The sequence below is a fragment of the Loxodonta africana genome, chromosome 1 (genome assembly GCF_030014295.1).
Source record: "Loxodonta africana isolate mLoxAfr1 chromosome 1, mLoxAfr1.hap2, whole genome shotgun sequence".
Taxonomy (NCBI): domain Eukaryota; kingdom Metazoa; phylum Chordata; class Mammalia; order Proboscidea; family Elephantidae; genus Loxodonta; species Loxodonta africana.
The window spans coordinates 69645521-69661321 of NC_087342.1; the positions used below are offsets into that span (position 1 = coordinate 69645521).

The 15801-nt window shown below is 38.4% G+C and overlaps 1 protein-coding gene across 2 annotated transcripts; it reads left to right on the forward strand.

Moving 5' to 3' along the window:
* Window positions 1–3620: 3620 nt before the first annotated feature.
* GMNN (geminin DNA replication inhibitor) lies at window positions 3621–15332 on the forward strand. Of its 2 annotated transcripts, XM_003416438.4 has the most exons (7): window positions 3621–3762; window positions 6393–6474; window positions 9223–9300; window positions 9917–10061; window positions 13176–13258; window positions 13554–13664; window positions 14916–15332. In XM_003416438.4, the coding sequence occupies exons 2-7, from the start codon at window positions 6424–6426 to the stop codon at window positions 15075–15077; spliced, it is 630 nt and encodes a 209-aa protein (XP_003416486.1). In that variant the 5' UTR covers window positions 3621–3762; window positions 6393–6423; the 3' UTR covers window positions 15078–15332. The 2 variants fall into 2 exon arrangements, with proteins under 2 accessions (XP_003416486.1, XP_023411527.1); XM_023555759.2 differs by lacking the exon at window positions 3621–3762 and having other exon boundaries at window positions 4066–6474.
* The last annotated feature ends 469 nt before the right edge of the window (window positions 15333–15801 follow it).

Sequence of the window (15801 nt, forward strand, 5' to 3'; positions counted from 1 at the left end):
CGTAGGTTTTTAAACCATTTGAATGGAATAGCAGGAGAATTGTGTAAAATGGAGCCCTCTACAACTGATCCTATTTAAACGTTTTGAATAAGAACGTAGTGAGCTGTTATTTGTTCTCCCCTGACAGTTTTCAGAACAATAGAGATTATCATATTATGGGCAATTCCTGCACTCTAAAAACCTTAGGAATTCAGTGTAGCAAACCCCTAATAAATGGTAACAAATTAAGAAAAGGTGCATTTATTCTCTGTCATGTCAATTGGTTTTATTTCCTTTTGTTAATAATTCAGTTTTTCATTGTGCTTTAAGTCATGCTAAATGGTTTGGTTTTATTTACGTAAATGATACATTATTGTAATTTCTTTCCCCTTTCTATTTTCACAAACCGATTATAAATGTGTTGGACAAGATAAGAAGAAACAGCCAAAAGCGTACAAGCATGGAGTCTGGGCTTAGCTAGATGAGGCCAATAGGAAGGATTATAGAAAAACACCCATGAATTTAAAAAAAAAAGGTTGTATAGTTTAAAATTGCACTAAAGGATCATGCATGAGCCAAAATTACTGCATAAACCTAAGCATATCAATATGCTTTTTTTTTACTACAGTATATACTTGGATGCTTAGAGAAGAATTCTGATCAAATAATAACTACTTATAACTGTTCCCCAGGCCCCTGCAAAATTATTTTCCCTATTAATCTGTTCCTTAGGAAACAATAGGGTAGTGCAAGTTTTAGAGACATTCCCCCAGTGGTTTGGGGGCTTGAAATAGGAATATTTTCAGAACCTCCTTCTTCCCACATGTGGACTTTGAGTCAGAAGATATGGAGACTTAGTCTATCTCTCACCAGTTGTGTGAGATCTTAGGCCGGCCATCTAGCTCGGGCCTGCCTTCCAGCCTTGTAAAAAAGGGAGTAAAAACATCTATCACACAGGGATACTGAAAGGATTCAGTAGGGTAACATACATCATAATAGTATAGAAAGTGGTGTGGTTTGTGATCCAATGCTAATTTAAATGTTGGAGGTTCAAACCCACCCAGTGGCTCCATGGAAGAAAAGCTTGGTGATCCTTCCATAAACACTACAACCAAGAAAACTCTATGGAACAGTTCTACTTTGTCACACATGGAGTCACCATGAGTCGGAATCAACTCGACAGCACTGAGTCTCAGCGATATACCATGAGAGAGAAATATGAGCCACATCTCTAATTAAACATTTTTCCAGTAGCCATGTTAAAAAGAGTAAAAAGAAACAAGTCAAATTAATTTCAGTAATATATTTTATTTAACCCAGTATATCCAAAATATTGTATCAACATGGAATCAATATAAACAATTATGAAGATATTTTACATTCTTCTTTTCATACTAAATTTTTGAAATCTGGTGTCTATAAATTACAGCATACCTCAATAGGACTAGCCACATTTCAAGAGCTCAAAAGCCGCATGTGGCTAATAACTACCAAATTGGATAGCATGAGAATTAATTTGTCACATAAACTAGTTACTTTTTTTTATCAGGCAAAGAAGGGATATAACCTAAGCTGGTAAAGCTCTGGGGGCTTCACAATTTTTTCTAAGGTGGGCATCATCTCTTTTGGTATGCTGAATTAAAGAGAACAAAAATGTTTTTCAAACAATATCGAAATGTGTAGAGTAAAAGTCTCCCCACGTCATTACGAAACTAACCAACACAATTAGCAATTACAGACAACAATTGGGTAAATGGGCTTCAAAGGTATGTTCTGAAAATCAGCAATTCTCGAATTGCTTGCGTAGACTTTTAACTATGGTAACTTCTAGACTTTACCCCTCTGGTTTGCTTATCATTTTCATACTGAAGACATTTTTTCTTTTCTAACTTTTTAGTTCTGGAAAGTTAGAAACGTTTAGAAATGGCAAACACCTTGCTCTACATTTTACCTAGTACTGGCTACCTGAAGGAAACCCTGGTTGCATAGTGGTTAAGAGCTATGGCTGCTAACCAAAAGGTCGGCAGTTTGAATCTACCAGGTGCTCCTTGGACACTCTGTAGTGCAGTTCTACTCTGTCCTATAGGGTCACCATAAGTCAGAATGTGTGTGTGTGTGGCTACCTGAAAATAACATACCTTACCCATTTTGGCTCCATGGACTTCAGCTTCCACCAGCCATGGCTTCAATACCCTTTGGCAGTGATCCCTTTTGATCTCATGGATAAAGAAACTCTGGGAATCAAAAGATACAGTGCTTATACTTAACCACTGGCCACTACAACTCTTATTATTCTGGAAATCCAGTCTTTTGCCAGAGAGGTGGCAGGAGGTGGGCACACAGGGTCTCAGGGGATACAGCTGAGAAAGCATTTCTTAAAGGCAGCGCTGTGTGTAGAGTTTTAACAGATATTTCCTTCTCTTCAAGAACGATAATCCCATAAAAGTTAAGAAACAGGAAAACAGGTGTGTACTAGTATCTATGGAAGGTGCTCTGGTGAAGAAATAGTGAAACGCTTCACTGTTAACGCTAAGGTTGGTGGCTGGAACCCACCAGTGGCATAGTGGGGCAAAAGATCTGGCAGTCTGCTCTCTAAAAGATTACAGCCTTGGAAACCCTATGGGGCAGTTCTACTCTGTCCTACAGGGTCACTATGAGTTGGAATCAACTCCATGGCACACAACAGCAAACATCTGTGGTAACCAGTTGTCATTGAATGGACTCCAAATCATGGCGACCCCATGTGTGTCAGAGAGAATTGTGCACCACAGTTTTCAATGGCTGATTTTCTAAAATAAGACTGCCAGGCTTTTTCTCGGAGGCGCCTTAACCCTTCCCACCACCACGGGCTCCATATTTATGTAAGTGTAAATAAAAGCTCTGACTCGACTCTAGGGAGTCCAAATGTGCTAGGCCGACAAGTTTGAGAATTTTAAAGGATTAAAAAAAAAAAAAGCTAGATGGAATTACTACTAAGGTTTTCCTGCTCCTTGAAATTGCACGCCTGCTGTATATTGCCAACACACAGAACAGTGCTTATATGTAAGTTGAGGGATTAATTTGATCGTGACATAAGGCCTTTCATAACTTTTACTGCATCAAAGCAAACCAAAGCAAACCAAAACCAAACCCACAGCGGTGGAGTGGCTTCGGACTCATAACGACCCTATAGGTCACAATAGAACTGTTCCATAGGATTTCCAAGGAGTGGGTGATGGATTCGAATTGCCCACCTTTTAGTTAGCAGCCGAACCTTAATCACTGGGTCACCAGGGCTGCTCTACCTCATTACGAAATAGTAAAAATAGGGCTTTACGCAAATATAAGTCGTACGCTATAAGTACAATATTTTGTTATCCCTGTGTTGACGTCTACTGGAGGCGAATCTTTTTCTCGCTTGTAAAGGGCAAAAGAATTGTACACTGAAAGCAAGTGGGGAGAGCCATGCGCAGGGACAGACGGCACAGACGAGTCGGTAACCAGAAATCACCAGGCTTTCCAGCGCAACACCCGCTACGGCCCAACGCGCAGGCGCAGGAGGGGGCGCGGCCGAAGCGGGCGAAGGCGAGAGGTGATTTGCTGGATTCCGGAGGCCCTGCCCCTCGCTTGCGTCTGTGTCATGTGGTCGCCCGGGGCGGGCGGGCGGAGTTGATGAGCTCCTACCGCGGCGCGAGCTGAACACTGTAGCGGCTGTTGGGACGAACGTAGGTTGGCTTTCGGCTTTGAGAGGCGCCGCGGCCGCAGTTACCTCCGTTCTTTGTGACAGTTGAGCATCTCCGTCCCGTAAGTGTGAGAGAGGTGGCAGGAAGTGGGAACACCGGGGCTCATGCATACAGCTCCTAAAAAATCTGCTTTTCGCTCCTGCCAGACTGAAGCCGGGTTTCTCTTTTAACAGCTGCCGGGCCGGGGCCGGGGCCAGGGCCAAGGTCAGAGTAGGGGTCAGGGTGAAGGTGGGGGGGGATGGTCTTTGAAAAGATGCGAGAGCCCGGGCGGGGGCGGGAGAGGAGGTGAGCGGCCGCCCCATTGGCTGGGCTGGTTTTGGCGCGCTCTCCCGTCCGCGCTCCCTATTGGCTGGCGGGCGCCATCCCCGAAGCGCGCGTCGCGGTTGTTGGGCTTGGGCGCGCGGGACGGGACCGCCGCCCCCTCGCCGGTCGCCCAGAGGCGGAGCTGGCGTGAGGGACTCATTCTGGGGTACCTGCCTGTGGGGCTCAGGTGGGCTGCCGATCGTCTTGGCAGTTCAGGTACTCCCCGTGTTCTGAGGGGACCCACGAACTTGGCTTATGGGAGAAAGTCGCTGAATCCTGGGTCTCCCATTAAAAATACGGTCCTGTGATTTCTTCTGTGTATCAGCGTTCCCTTTGGGCCCAGTCCTCTGCTGGGATTTTTTTTTTTAATCATACAGACTTTGCCAATTTTAACATATATTGCATGTCCAGTTTATTGACATTATATTCATCATGTTGTGCAACCATCACCTCAGCTAGAGTATTTAATGTAGTTGTTTAAGAGACAAGATACAGGAAAAGAAAAAAATCTTAAAGAATAAGGGTGCAAGGTTGCCGACAGGGTTGTGGTAAGCATGTGGTGGATTAGACTTGATGAGAGGTTTTCAGCCTTTTTAATTGTGACAAATACTAAAACACACCTTACATCACCACTTAGAACACAGCCATGTAACTAAATAGGAAGTTTCACTAACTAGTGTTGATCCTCACATGCCCTGCACTGATATCTCCTGTTTTTCGGTTCCATTCTGTTCACCTGCATTTTTAAAAGGTGTTGATCATGACCCATTAAGTGGTTTCGGGGTCCTGTTGAAAAACGTTGCCGTGGATCAATATAGTGAGTTCCGACCAACAGCATTTCAACATGAAATAGAATGGAAAATAATGAGTGCACCAAGCATAATTATATAGTTTTGTTTCATAAACTTTCTTCATTGCATATGTTTGTGTGCGGGCTAGGGCACAGTGTAAAATGTAGGCTGGGGTGGGTCCTAGAGGAAGTTTGAAAGCCGTTGCGTTGGGTAAAGGCATGGCCACAGACATCAAGGGAGGTCTATCTGAGAGGCCCAGACATGACTGGAGAGAGTTCAGATGCTGAGTTTGGAGTGAGGCTGGCTGGGAGGTCTTGTTTAACCACGGTACCTACCCATTTTTCTCCTGCACCCTCTTCCTTGTTTTCTCTCAGTCTCTCAGTTCATGCTCGTGGTTTAGCATTTCCTACAAATGTAAATGCATAATCTCATTTGACTGAATATTAAGTCAGTGATTGTTAATGGAGATTGCCAGAGCCCAGTTAATTACAGTTTAAACCAGCCTTTGAAAAGCAAAGTTAGGATGCTCTTCTTTAGGATGGATTGGGCAAATCTAAGTACCTGTGTTTTGCTTTTTCTGGTGAGCATTTCTGAGATCTTTGAGAGCCCTGTATTTAATCCAAGACACCATCACATTTTGCAAATTTGTTTAGAATACCCGATTTGCAATGGGATTCCATTCCTAGGACTCATTTGTAAGTAGGTTCTGACATAAGTGTAAGAGCTCTTTTTTTTTTTAGCTTTTATCATTATTGCTTTTTATTATCAGGATCTTTATAAATCCAACTTTTATTGTCTTTAGGTATTGGAAATGTTACATCGAAACTTAGAGGTATATTTTAATACATACATTACATACATAAAAAAAAAAACTCCGATGAAGAAAAGTTGGATGATGTTGATATTTTGTCAGTTGCGGTAATGACTCCACTTGTGGAAGGTTCTGGATCATTTGGATTATCTCTGGGAACGAGGATGGTGTTTCAAGTCAGAAAATTAGTGAGAGTTGTCTGTATGTTTCTTTTCTTTTTTCTTTATGTATTTTGCAGTAACATGTCCCTGCTTCCCAAATCGGCCTCTCGACTGTAGCAAAGCAGTCAGTGTTTGGGTCCATGTTTTCAAGCAACTGAAGCCTCTGGTTTAGTTTAAAAACTTCAGCTAATCCTCTCACCGTACAATTTTTTGACAGCTTATCTTCTTATTATTCTTCAGCATTTCTTTCCTCTTAAAAATCCATTAAGTCCTGATCTGTCATTCCCCTTTTTCACGATCTGTGAGGTGTTCCATGTTGGCAATATCAAATTACACACTGCAGCAACATCGTAGTACATACTACTAAAGATAAGATGTACCAAAAAGAAAAAAAGGATGATCATAAGTGTGGTTCGTTGTAGCTTAAGTATGTCAAAAGTTGGGGGACTCAGAGTTCTTGTTTGTGTGTGTATGGGTAAAGAGCCAATGACCTTAACCACCCTATTCATTGATAGGGCTGAGTGTGAGTAGAGCAGGAAAGGTAAGTAGTTCTACCAGACATTAAGTACTTTCAACAAAAAATCCAGACTCTACCCTCAGATGTAAACCATATTCTGTTTTTCAGTTACTGGTGTCTGTGCTTTACCGGCTGTATAATGAATTCCAGTATGAAGCAGAAACAAGAAGGACTCCAAGAGAATGTAAAGGTATGTGATAGAATCACTTTATTGTAGGAAGCATGTGATTAGAAGTATTTTGACATGGTTTAGCCAAATTTAATCTTGTTGATGATTTCCATGAAACTTGAGTTACTGCATTTTTAGTCAGAGGACATGCAGCAGTAGAGTGGTGCAGTGGTTAAGAGCTCAGCTGCTCACTGAAAGTTGGTAATTCGAACCCACCAACCCCTCTGTGGAAGAAAGATGTGGCAGTCTGCTTCGCTGATGATTTACAGCCTTGGAAGCTGTACAGGGCAGTTCTACTTACTCTGTCCTATAGGGTCCCTATGAGTTGGAGTTGACTTGGTGGCAATGGGTTAAACTTGGTTCTTTGCAAACTAAGTGTACTGTTTCTGAAAGCCATACACTATTGTTGGTGTGTCAGTAGTAATATAATAATGTTGGAGCTTGTGATTATCTGACTTAATGTTGCTTCTACTTAAAATGTTGGCTAATCACAAGTTCCAGCATCTGGCATCGTTGTTGAAAATCAATTGACCATAAATGTAAAGGTTTATTTCTAGAGTCTCGGTTCTGTTCCATTGAGCGACATGTCTATGCTAGGATCACAATATTGGTTACTGCAGTTTTCAGGTTAAACCTGTTGCTGTCGAATTGATTCTGACTCATAATCGGACCGTATAGGAGAGGGTAGAACTGCCCCATATGGTTTCCAAGGGGTGCCTGGTAGATTTGAACCACTGACCTTTTGGTTAGCAGCCGTAGCTCTTAACCACTACACCACCAGGGTTTCCAGTCTTGTAGTTAAGTTTTGAAATTGGGAAATGTGAGTTCTCCAGTTTTATTCTTTTTCGAGATTGTGTTGGCTATTCTGGGTCCCTCCAGTTCCACGTGAATTTTAGGATCAGCTTGTCAGTTTCTGTAGAAAAGTAAGCTGAGATTTTTATGCAATTGATGTTTGTATCATGATCTTATATCCTGCAACCTTACTACGTTTTTACTAGTTCTAATTGATTTTTAGTGGCTTCTTTAGGGTTTTCTATATACAAGATTATTATTCCATTGTTTTTACTCTTCAATTTCATGAAATGATTTTATTAACATTAGTTTTATGTATCTTCTGGTTCGTTCTGGTTCTGCCTCCAAAACTATATGACTTTGATTGAGTTAACCCCCCAGCCTCAGTTTACTCATCTGTGACATGAGCGAATTGGGTTAGAACTAGCTCTGTTAGGGTGAGTTTTAATCGGATTCATTGTCAGTTGCATGCAAATGTACGTTTTTTGGGAGAGGGTTCACAGAGTCTCAAATTGCTTTCTAAAAAGGCTAAGAACCACTAACATGTAAGAACCTTTCTGGTTCTAAAGGGCATCATTCTTATGCATAATCTGAATAAAGAAAATGCAGTATTACATTTTTTAGGGCTAAATGTTATAAAAACATTAGTTTACATGTAGAAAAGCTAAATCCTAGGAAAGGTCATGTTTTTTGATAACAGTAGCTTAGCTGGTGTCTTTGGCCATTATTAATAGCAAGCATTTAAATAAAATTAACACCTTCTATTAAGGTTCCAAAATTATATTTTCTTCTGTTTGTCTGGAGGCTATTGACTACTCTGTAATCTAAATTATATCTGAAATGTTGGTATAGTGTTTGTTCTCACATTAGCTGGCATTTGTTCTTCAGTTAAATAGTGAGATAATAATCAGCAGTAGAAACTGTACCGTGGGAAAGGTGAACTCTTGTCATGTGAAGTACAGTGTGGAATCAGTAACTTTCTCACGCTGGTGTGGTATCATGTTCTTGCTAACCTTGTTTGAGAATTCGCCATTGTTTGCTATCCCATGGTGGCAGTATAACTAATGATTTTTGCAAAAATAAAGAGAACTTTCAGATCAGGAAATATACAGGAAGGCATTTACATATTACAAGGAAGGCTATATTTTTTTCCAGAACAATTACTTGGACATATTAGAGTATTTTAATTATGCCTCAGACACTGACTTTTTAGCTGTCTCCTTGTGAGTGGGCTTGAAGTAAAATTGCTTCTACAAGTAGGTAGTGGTTTGGGGGGTGGAGGTCTATTACATGTGTACTTTGTTTTGTGTGAAATATGTTCTTGAAAATTATATATATATGTGTGTATGTATAATGCATATGTATGAATGCGTTAGAGGATATTCACGATTTAAAGGACATTTGAGACAAATTGAAAGGACATTTGAGAAGTATTTTTCAGTGTAAATGATTAATCTTCCCTCTCCCCCCTATTTATTTCTTATGTGGATTTCTATTCAATGTTATGCTTGGTTTTATAAAAGTAGACTACCTGTTAGCTCTAGTTTCTGGGTACAAGAGCTTTGTAAGAGGGAATACAGATATTTCTGTTGTACTGGAGTTTTATTACATATGGGTTGAACTATTAGAGCTTAGAAATTTTATTTTAACAAGATAGGATTAGTTGACAAAATGATTAACTGATAGCAAGAGCATATATTGAAATGGGAGGAGGAAAGTTACTCGTTTGTGTCAGGTTTGGATGATTTGACCCATTCTTAAGAATTTTTTTTAAACTATATTAAAATTTTGGAGAAATAATAAATGTCCCAGTTGATTAAGCCGGTGTCTTCATTGTCCATATGTAGCGTTATAAAATTGTATAGGACAAAAGACATTCTTAGGTGGGTTTTTTTTTTCCTGAATTATATTAGAGCTAAGGTAGTAGCAATCCATATAGAAACTCAGTAACCAAAGAATGAATTTATTTGATTTTAGAATAGTCCTGTCCCGAGAAGAACTCTGAAGATGATTCAGCCTTCAGCAGCTGGATCTCTTGTTGGAAGAGAATGTGAGGTATGCATTATTGTGCTAGAAAGGGGCACCACGATAATACCTCTGCATTATTAAAAATATTGCCAAGATTTCCTTGGTTAGAAACGCTAAATTATTGAAATTTGAAAATGAGAGTTATTTAAGAGTTAATAATTTAAGAGTTAAAATTGTGTTTCCCAAAGAAGTGTTTTTTGTAGTTTTTGTTTAATTGTTCAATTTAGGCAGCTCAAAATTTATATGAATACCTATAGTGAGATTGGAATGATGTAATAAGTTATGAATTATTCTATAAGATAATAACGATGTTTTGAGAGTAGAATATGAGAGTCTATCATTTGTCCCCCATAAATGATGCAATCGTGAAGAAGGGTATCTAGACTTTGGCAGGTTGAAACTGTTGCCTTTCCATGGTCCTAGATTATTTAAATATAGTAAAAATGTTTGTAGAACCAACTCTGTCCAAAATAGCTGCTACAAATAAAATTCCTAAGGTATAACTATATATTTTTGAATTGTGTAATTTTTAAAAAGGTGATTGGTTCAAAACATAAAAAAAGATACATGAATGCAAAAACCTCCAACTGTCCTATCCAGTAAATCAAAATAAATGGGATTGATCCGTGTCTTTCCATTACAGTTGGCCAAAGGCTTATCCAAAAGGAAACATGGAAGTGGCCAGTTAATGCCTAAGACTTCTAGTCCTGGGGTTGTTGTCCCAGAATATAGTGAAAATAAAAATCTTGGAGGAGTCACCCAAGAAGCATTTGATCTTATGATTAAAGGTATGTAAAAGTGCATCTTTTATCTTAAAATTTTTAATTATAATACAAGGTTGATGTTATTATATATTTGTTATACTGTTATGAATTCTGCCCATGGCCTCTTCTTAATCTGGGATATTATTAGATATTTCACTTGTATGTTTTTGTGTTATCTTACTGTTTGGACAGTTCTGAACATTTATTTGTTAAGATCCAAATGTGGATAAAGTATTAAGGAAAAAGATAGTTGTTAATACAGCAGCTCTGATATTGTATTGCCTTGTTAGAGTTTACAAAATGGGAAATAGGCTTTTTGGAATAAACATGTTTAGAGCATGCATTTGAAGTAAAAAAGGAATTTGTATATTTCAGGAGAATATGAGGTAAGGGAACCAGTAGAAACATGGCCGAGGTAAAAGCAGCAAAGATGAATGAGAACTGTGCCTGTACTAAGTACTTGTTTTTGATGGAATGGCAGTGGAAATCAAAAGAGGAAGCTAATATCTTACAAGGATTATGGAGGATTATTCTGTACTATCCATAAGTCATTTGATATTGTTAACTGGTGAGAAAATTGAAGCCTAGAGAAAGTAATTGACTTGGTCAAGGTCACCGTGACATTTGGGCTCATTCTGAGTTGCCTGGAAGGCATCAAGGAAAAAGCTTATACACAACAGGGTTTTATTAGGCAAAATTAGGAAAGGTTGAATGGATAAAAATAAAGGTGTTTAGTAAAGTAGAATAAATTGTGACGCTCATCTGATTTGGTTAAAATTAAATCAACAAGGATAGGTGAAAAAACCCTAAAGTTAAATACAGAAATAAACAACTAGATACCATATTGCTAACATAACCACACAGAAGAAAAAGTTTAATTCATGTAACTTAACCATAGAACTCTTGACTGTAGACCCTCAGTGGGATATATTATAAAGAGAAAAAGAACTGCAAGAAATCTTGAACTTTATTACATTTGTTGCTCATGGTGGTTTCAGTACAGTAATTCTGAAACTGTTTTGTGTACATTTTAGGGTTGGACAGATCAGTAATATGTTGATATTGAGAGCAAGGTTCATAATGTGGTGAAGGCAGATACAAATGTGGATTGGGGAAGGAAAGGAAGAACCCTTTGTCATTGAATTGAAATTGGCAGTATAAACTAATGTTTTAAAAAAAATACATCTTGGCTTTGCTGCTGAAAGCTTAGAAACAAATGACACCCCGATAGCAAGGAGCATACCTAGTTTGTAAACATTATTCTCTGCCAGAAGCTCCTTGGAGAAATGGCTGATCTCAGGACTGGGGCAGGAAAAACTATAGGTGAGTCTGGAACATCTCTTGTCTGAAAATAAAGAACTACTAAAAAACTGACAGACATGTCAAAAGAACATAGTAGTTAATCAAAGGGGTTTTTACTGGATTTATTTGGGACAGTTTGAGCATTAAAATAAATAAAGACCAGAATAGATTATAATACATTCAACAAAAAAAAGAATACATGAGTCCATATTGGTAATAATTTTTTTAAATTGGGGTAGGGAAAGTTCTTACAAGAGAATGCCAGTACAAAATATAGAAGGAACTCCTTAAATAGAAAATTACCATTTTTCATTCACTATAGAAGTAATGGAAGCCCTGGTGGCATAGTGGTTAAGTGCTATGGCTGCTAACCAAAAGGTTGGCAGTTCGATTCCATGAGGTGCTCCTTGGAAACCCTGTGAGGCAGTTCTGCTCTGTCCTATAGGGTCGCTATGAATCAGAATTGACTTGAGGGCAATGGGTTTGGTATAGAAGTAATGGAACCTTGGTGGTGCAGTGATTACGAACTCGGCTGCTAACCAAAAGGTTGGCAGTTCGAATCCACCAGCTGCTCCTTGGAAACCCTAAGGGGCAGGGCATTTCTACTTAGTCCTGTAGGTTCACTGTGAGTAGGAATCGACTCGATGGCAAGTAATAGATTAAGCAAGAAACACCTATCGAGTTAAAATTGCGTGAAAGGTTATTTGTGGAATAGGATATTCAACACAGAGTAAACATTTTACTTCACAGGTCATTTTTTAAATACTGAGGAAAAAAGATAGCTTTACAAGGGAGAAACCTGATAGATATTGTCTTAGTTATATAGTGCTGCTATAACAAAAATACCACAAGTGAATGGCTTTAACAAAGAGAAATTTATTCTCTCACAGTCTAGTAGGCTAGAAGTCTGAAGTTAGGGTGTTAGCTCCAGGGGAAAGCTTTCTGTCTTTGTTGGCTCTGGGGTAAGGTCCTTGTTATCAGTCTTCCTGGTTGAGGAGCTTCTCAGCACAGGGACCCCGGGTTCAAAGAATGTGCTAGTCTCCTCATTTTGGTTCTTGGGGGCATGAGGTCCCCATGTCACTCTGCTCGCTTCTTTTATATCTCAAAGGAGATTGGTTTAAGACACAGTGTAACCTTGTACATTGAGTCCTGCCTCATTAACATAAGTGCCACTAATCCCATATCAGTATATCATAGAGATGGGATTTATAACACAGGAAAATCACATCAGATGACAAAATGGTAGGCAGTCACACAATACTGGGAATCATGGCCTAGCCAAGTTGACATTTATTTTGTGGGGACACAATTCAGTTCATGACAGATGTCTTCTTAACCAAATGATTAAATTTAACATTTCCAGCGTTGTGACAAATTGACAGCATGTGCTTCCTGAAGATGCACTGAGAAGAACACAACATATTTATGCAAATTCCTGCCAAAAATGTTTCCCTTGAACCTGCTCATGGAAATAGGCAAATCCAAATATAAGCACAGTGGACAAAACAACTGATCTGGACTTTTCAACAATGTCAGTGTTAAATAACCAGATAAACACACACAAACACATAAAGCAAAACTTTTTATCAATTTAGGCAAAAGGTAATTTTTTTAATTATACTTCTGTTGCAACTTTTCTGAAGGTTTGAAATCTTTAAAATAAAATAGAAAAAAAAAGGATTTTGTTTTCTAACTTTAATCCTCTAAAAATGGGTGTGACAAATATGAGTGGTACTATTTAGTAAGACTGGAAATATTTTTTTCAATAGAAGGAAATTACTGAACTTTTAAAGCAGCATGTAACTTGTCTACATGTAAAATATTAATTTATTTCAGAAAATCCGCCTTCTCACTATTGGAAGGAAGTAGCAGAAAAACGGAGGAAGGCCCTCTATGAAGCACTTAAGGAAAATGAGAAAGTATGTACAGAGTATAACTATTTGTGGCATTCTTTAAAATTCCGGGATTGTTTCCCTTCCACTGCTTAGCATATTTGGTTAGAACAGTATAAGCTAGATTTAATGTTGCCCTAAGAAAAGTATAATTAGAAAGGCAACTCTGTTACCAGAATTATTTCACAAAAAGCCTGCTGCATTGAAAGAGAAAGATACCACCTTTGTTAGGAACTTTATCAGTTATATCCTTGGAAGCTTAAGGTTTGGTGTATAGCAGGGCCCTATCTATGGAATACTAAACTTTGTTTATGTTATATAGCTTCATAAAGAAATTGAAGAAAAGGACAATGAAATTGCCCGTCTGAAAAAAGAGAATAAAGAATTGGCAGAAGTAGCAGAACACGTACAGTATATGGCAGAGGTGATAGAGGTAGGTATTTTTAACATTCACCTGATTCAGAATCATCTGTTTTTCTGGAAAGTTGAAGCAGTTTTATATCAGTGTGTTTCAGCTCTGGAATCAGATTTCCTGGCTTTAAGCCTTAGCTCCCTATACCATTAAGTCAAGTAGGTTTATTTATCCTGTTAGGGCTTTGTTTTCCTTACCTGTAAAATGGGATTAATAGAGCCTACTTGATAGGTTTGTTATGAGAATTGAATAAGGTATATAGTACATGAAGAGCTGAGAGGAGTGCTTGGCACAGAGAAAGAGCCCAGTATACTGGGCTGTTGTTTATTATTATGAAGCAATAGAACATGTATTTTCTTATAGTGTTATAAAAAGGAATCAACCTCTCTCTGAAAAACAGAATAAAGTATATGGAAAATTATATTTTGTGGCTGACACATTTTAAAGCAGTTTTTAATGCTAGTGTGACTTTATTGTCGTTTATAAAACTGTTGATTGGTGCACTAAATAAGTTTGGTTGTTTTATCTTACCCTCCCCTTTTTTTTTTAATTTGGAAGTACTAATGTGTTTATAGGAGCCCTGGTGGCATAGTGGTTAAGAGCTTGGCTGCTAACCAAAAGGTCAGCAGTTCAAATCCACCAGTTGTTCCTTGGAAACCCTGTGGGGCAGTTCTTCTCTGTCCTATAGGGTCACTGTGAGTCGGAACGAACTCGACAGCACCTAACGTGTTTATAAGAATCAACCTGATGACTGTTACTTTTCTAGTCTTGCCTAAAATAGGTCTTAAGAGTTATTCATGTTTGTAAAAAACCCATCTTGCTGATGGGAAGAAAGTTTTTCAAATAAAAATTCCATGTAGTGAGTTGTTACCTTACATTTTAGAGCCATGTCAGATTTAGTTCTTGAAGTTTTCATGTGGAAGTGCTGTAGAAGCCCTCTTAACTGCCTTAAAAGTACTGGTCCACAGTACATTGGACATTAGAAAACCTGGTCCTTCACTGCAGATAGATTGAGAAGTACTAATTTAAATTGTATTCTGAAAGCATTTTAGTGCTTTAAAAAAAATTAGCACATTAAACACTGACTTTGCTGAAGTATGACTGAGCGTGGTAGAGACTGATGTAACACTTGACTGCTTGTAATTGCATTTAATTGAGGACCATGGCAAAAAGAACCTCAGTATAACATTGAGGGTTAGCTATATCAGCATGCTGATAAGGGACTTGGGTTTTAAAGTTTTTACAATAAATTCTTGGTTTATTCTTTAAAAGAGACTAAGTAATGAACCTCTGGATAACTTTGAATCATCGGATAGTCAGGAATTTGAGTCTGAAGAAGAAACTGGTGAAGATTCTGAAGTAGAAGACTCAGAAATTGGCACATGTGCTGAAGAAGTTGTATCTTCCTCTACAGATGCAGAACCATGTATATGAAATTCATTAACATTCGACTCTTCAGAAATAACACTGCCAAAGTTTACCTCCACTGTAGTTCTTGGTAGCAGAGTAAATAACTACATAATGCAAACTCTGGAATCAGACTGACTGGTTTGAATCCTGGGACTCTATTATTGTATTAAAATACAAATACTATGTATTTTTAATCTGTGTTTTATTTAAATAGCATTTTCTCAGTTGTCTGGAATGACTTGTGTATATGATAAATAAACTTCAATCTCCTATTAAGAAGCCTTGTGTATATCTTGATAGACTGAAGTATAAGGAGTCTGCAGAAAAATTTTCTTTTTCCGTTTCTTTATATTGTTTTCTTTCTATTCCTCTGCTAGCTGTCTTAGAGGAAAAAAGGGGAAAATAAATGCATCCCTATTTAGACTGCGATAATTAAGGTTTTTGCTTCCAAACCTGGTTGCACCTTATACTCAGTGGAGGTGCTATTGATTTTCAGACCTCATCCCAGATACTAACGTTACTGAGCAGTTTTTGGCATGGAGTGTGAGAATCTATTTTTCCAAAGCTCTTAAGTGAATCTGATTAACTGTGTAAAGGTTCGACTGGCTGGACTGATCAAGACTCTTCTTGGGAGCTTAAAATGAAGGGTGATGGTGATAACTCTGTAGAGAAGCAAAGTGGGGGGCAGGTAAAACTCCAAGGCAGAGATGCAGGAATTGCTAAGGGTTCTAAAGTTTTCTGTGTTCAC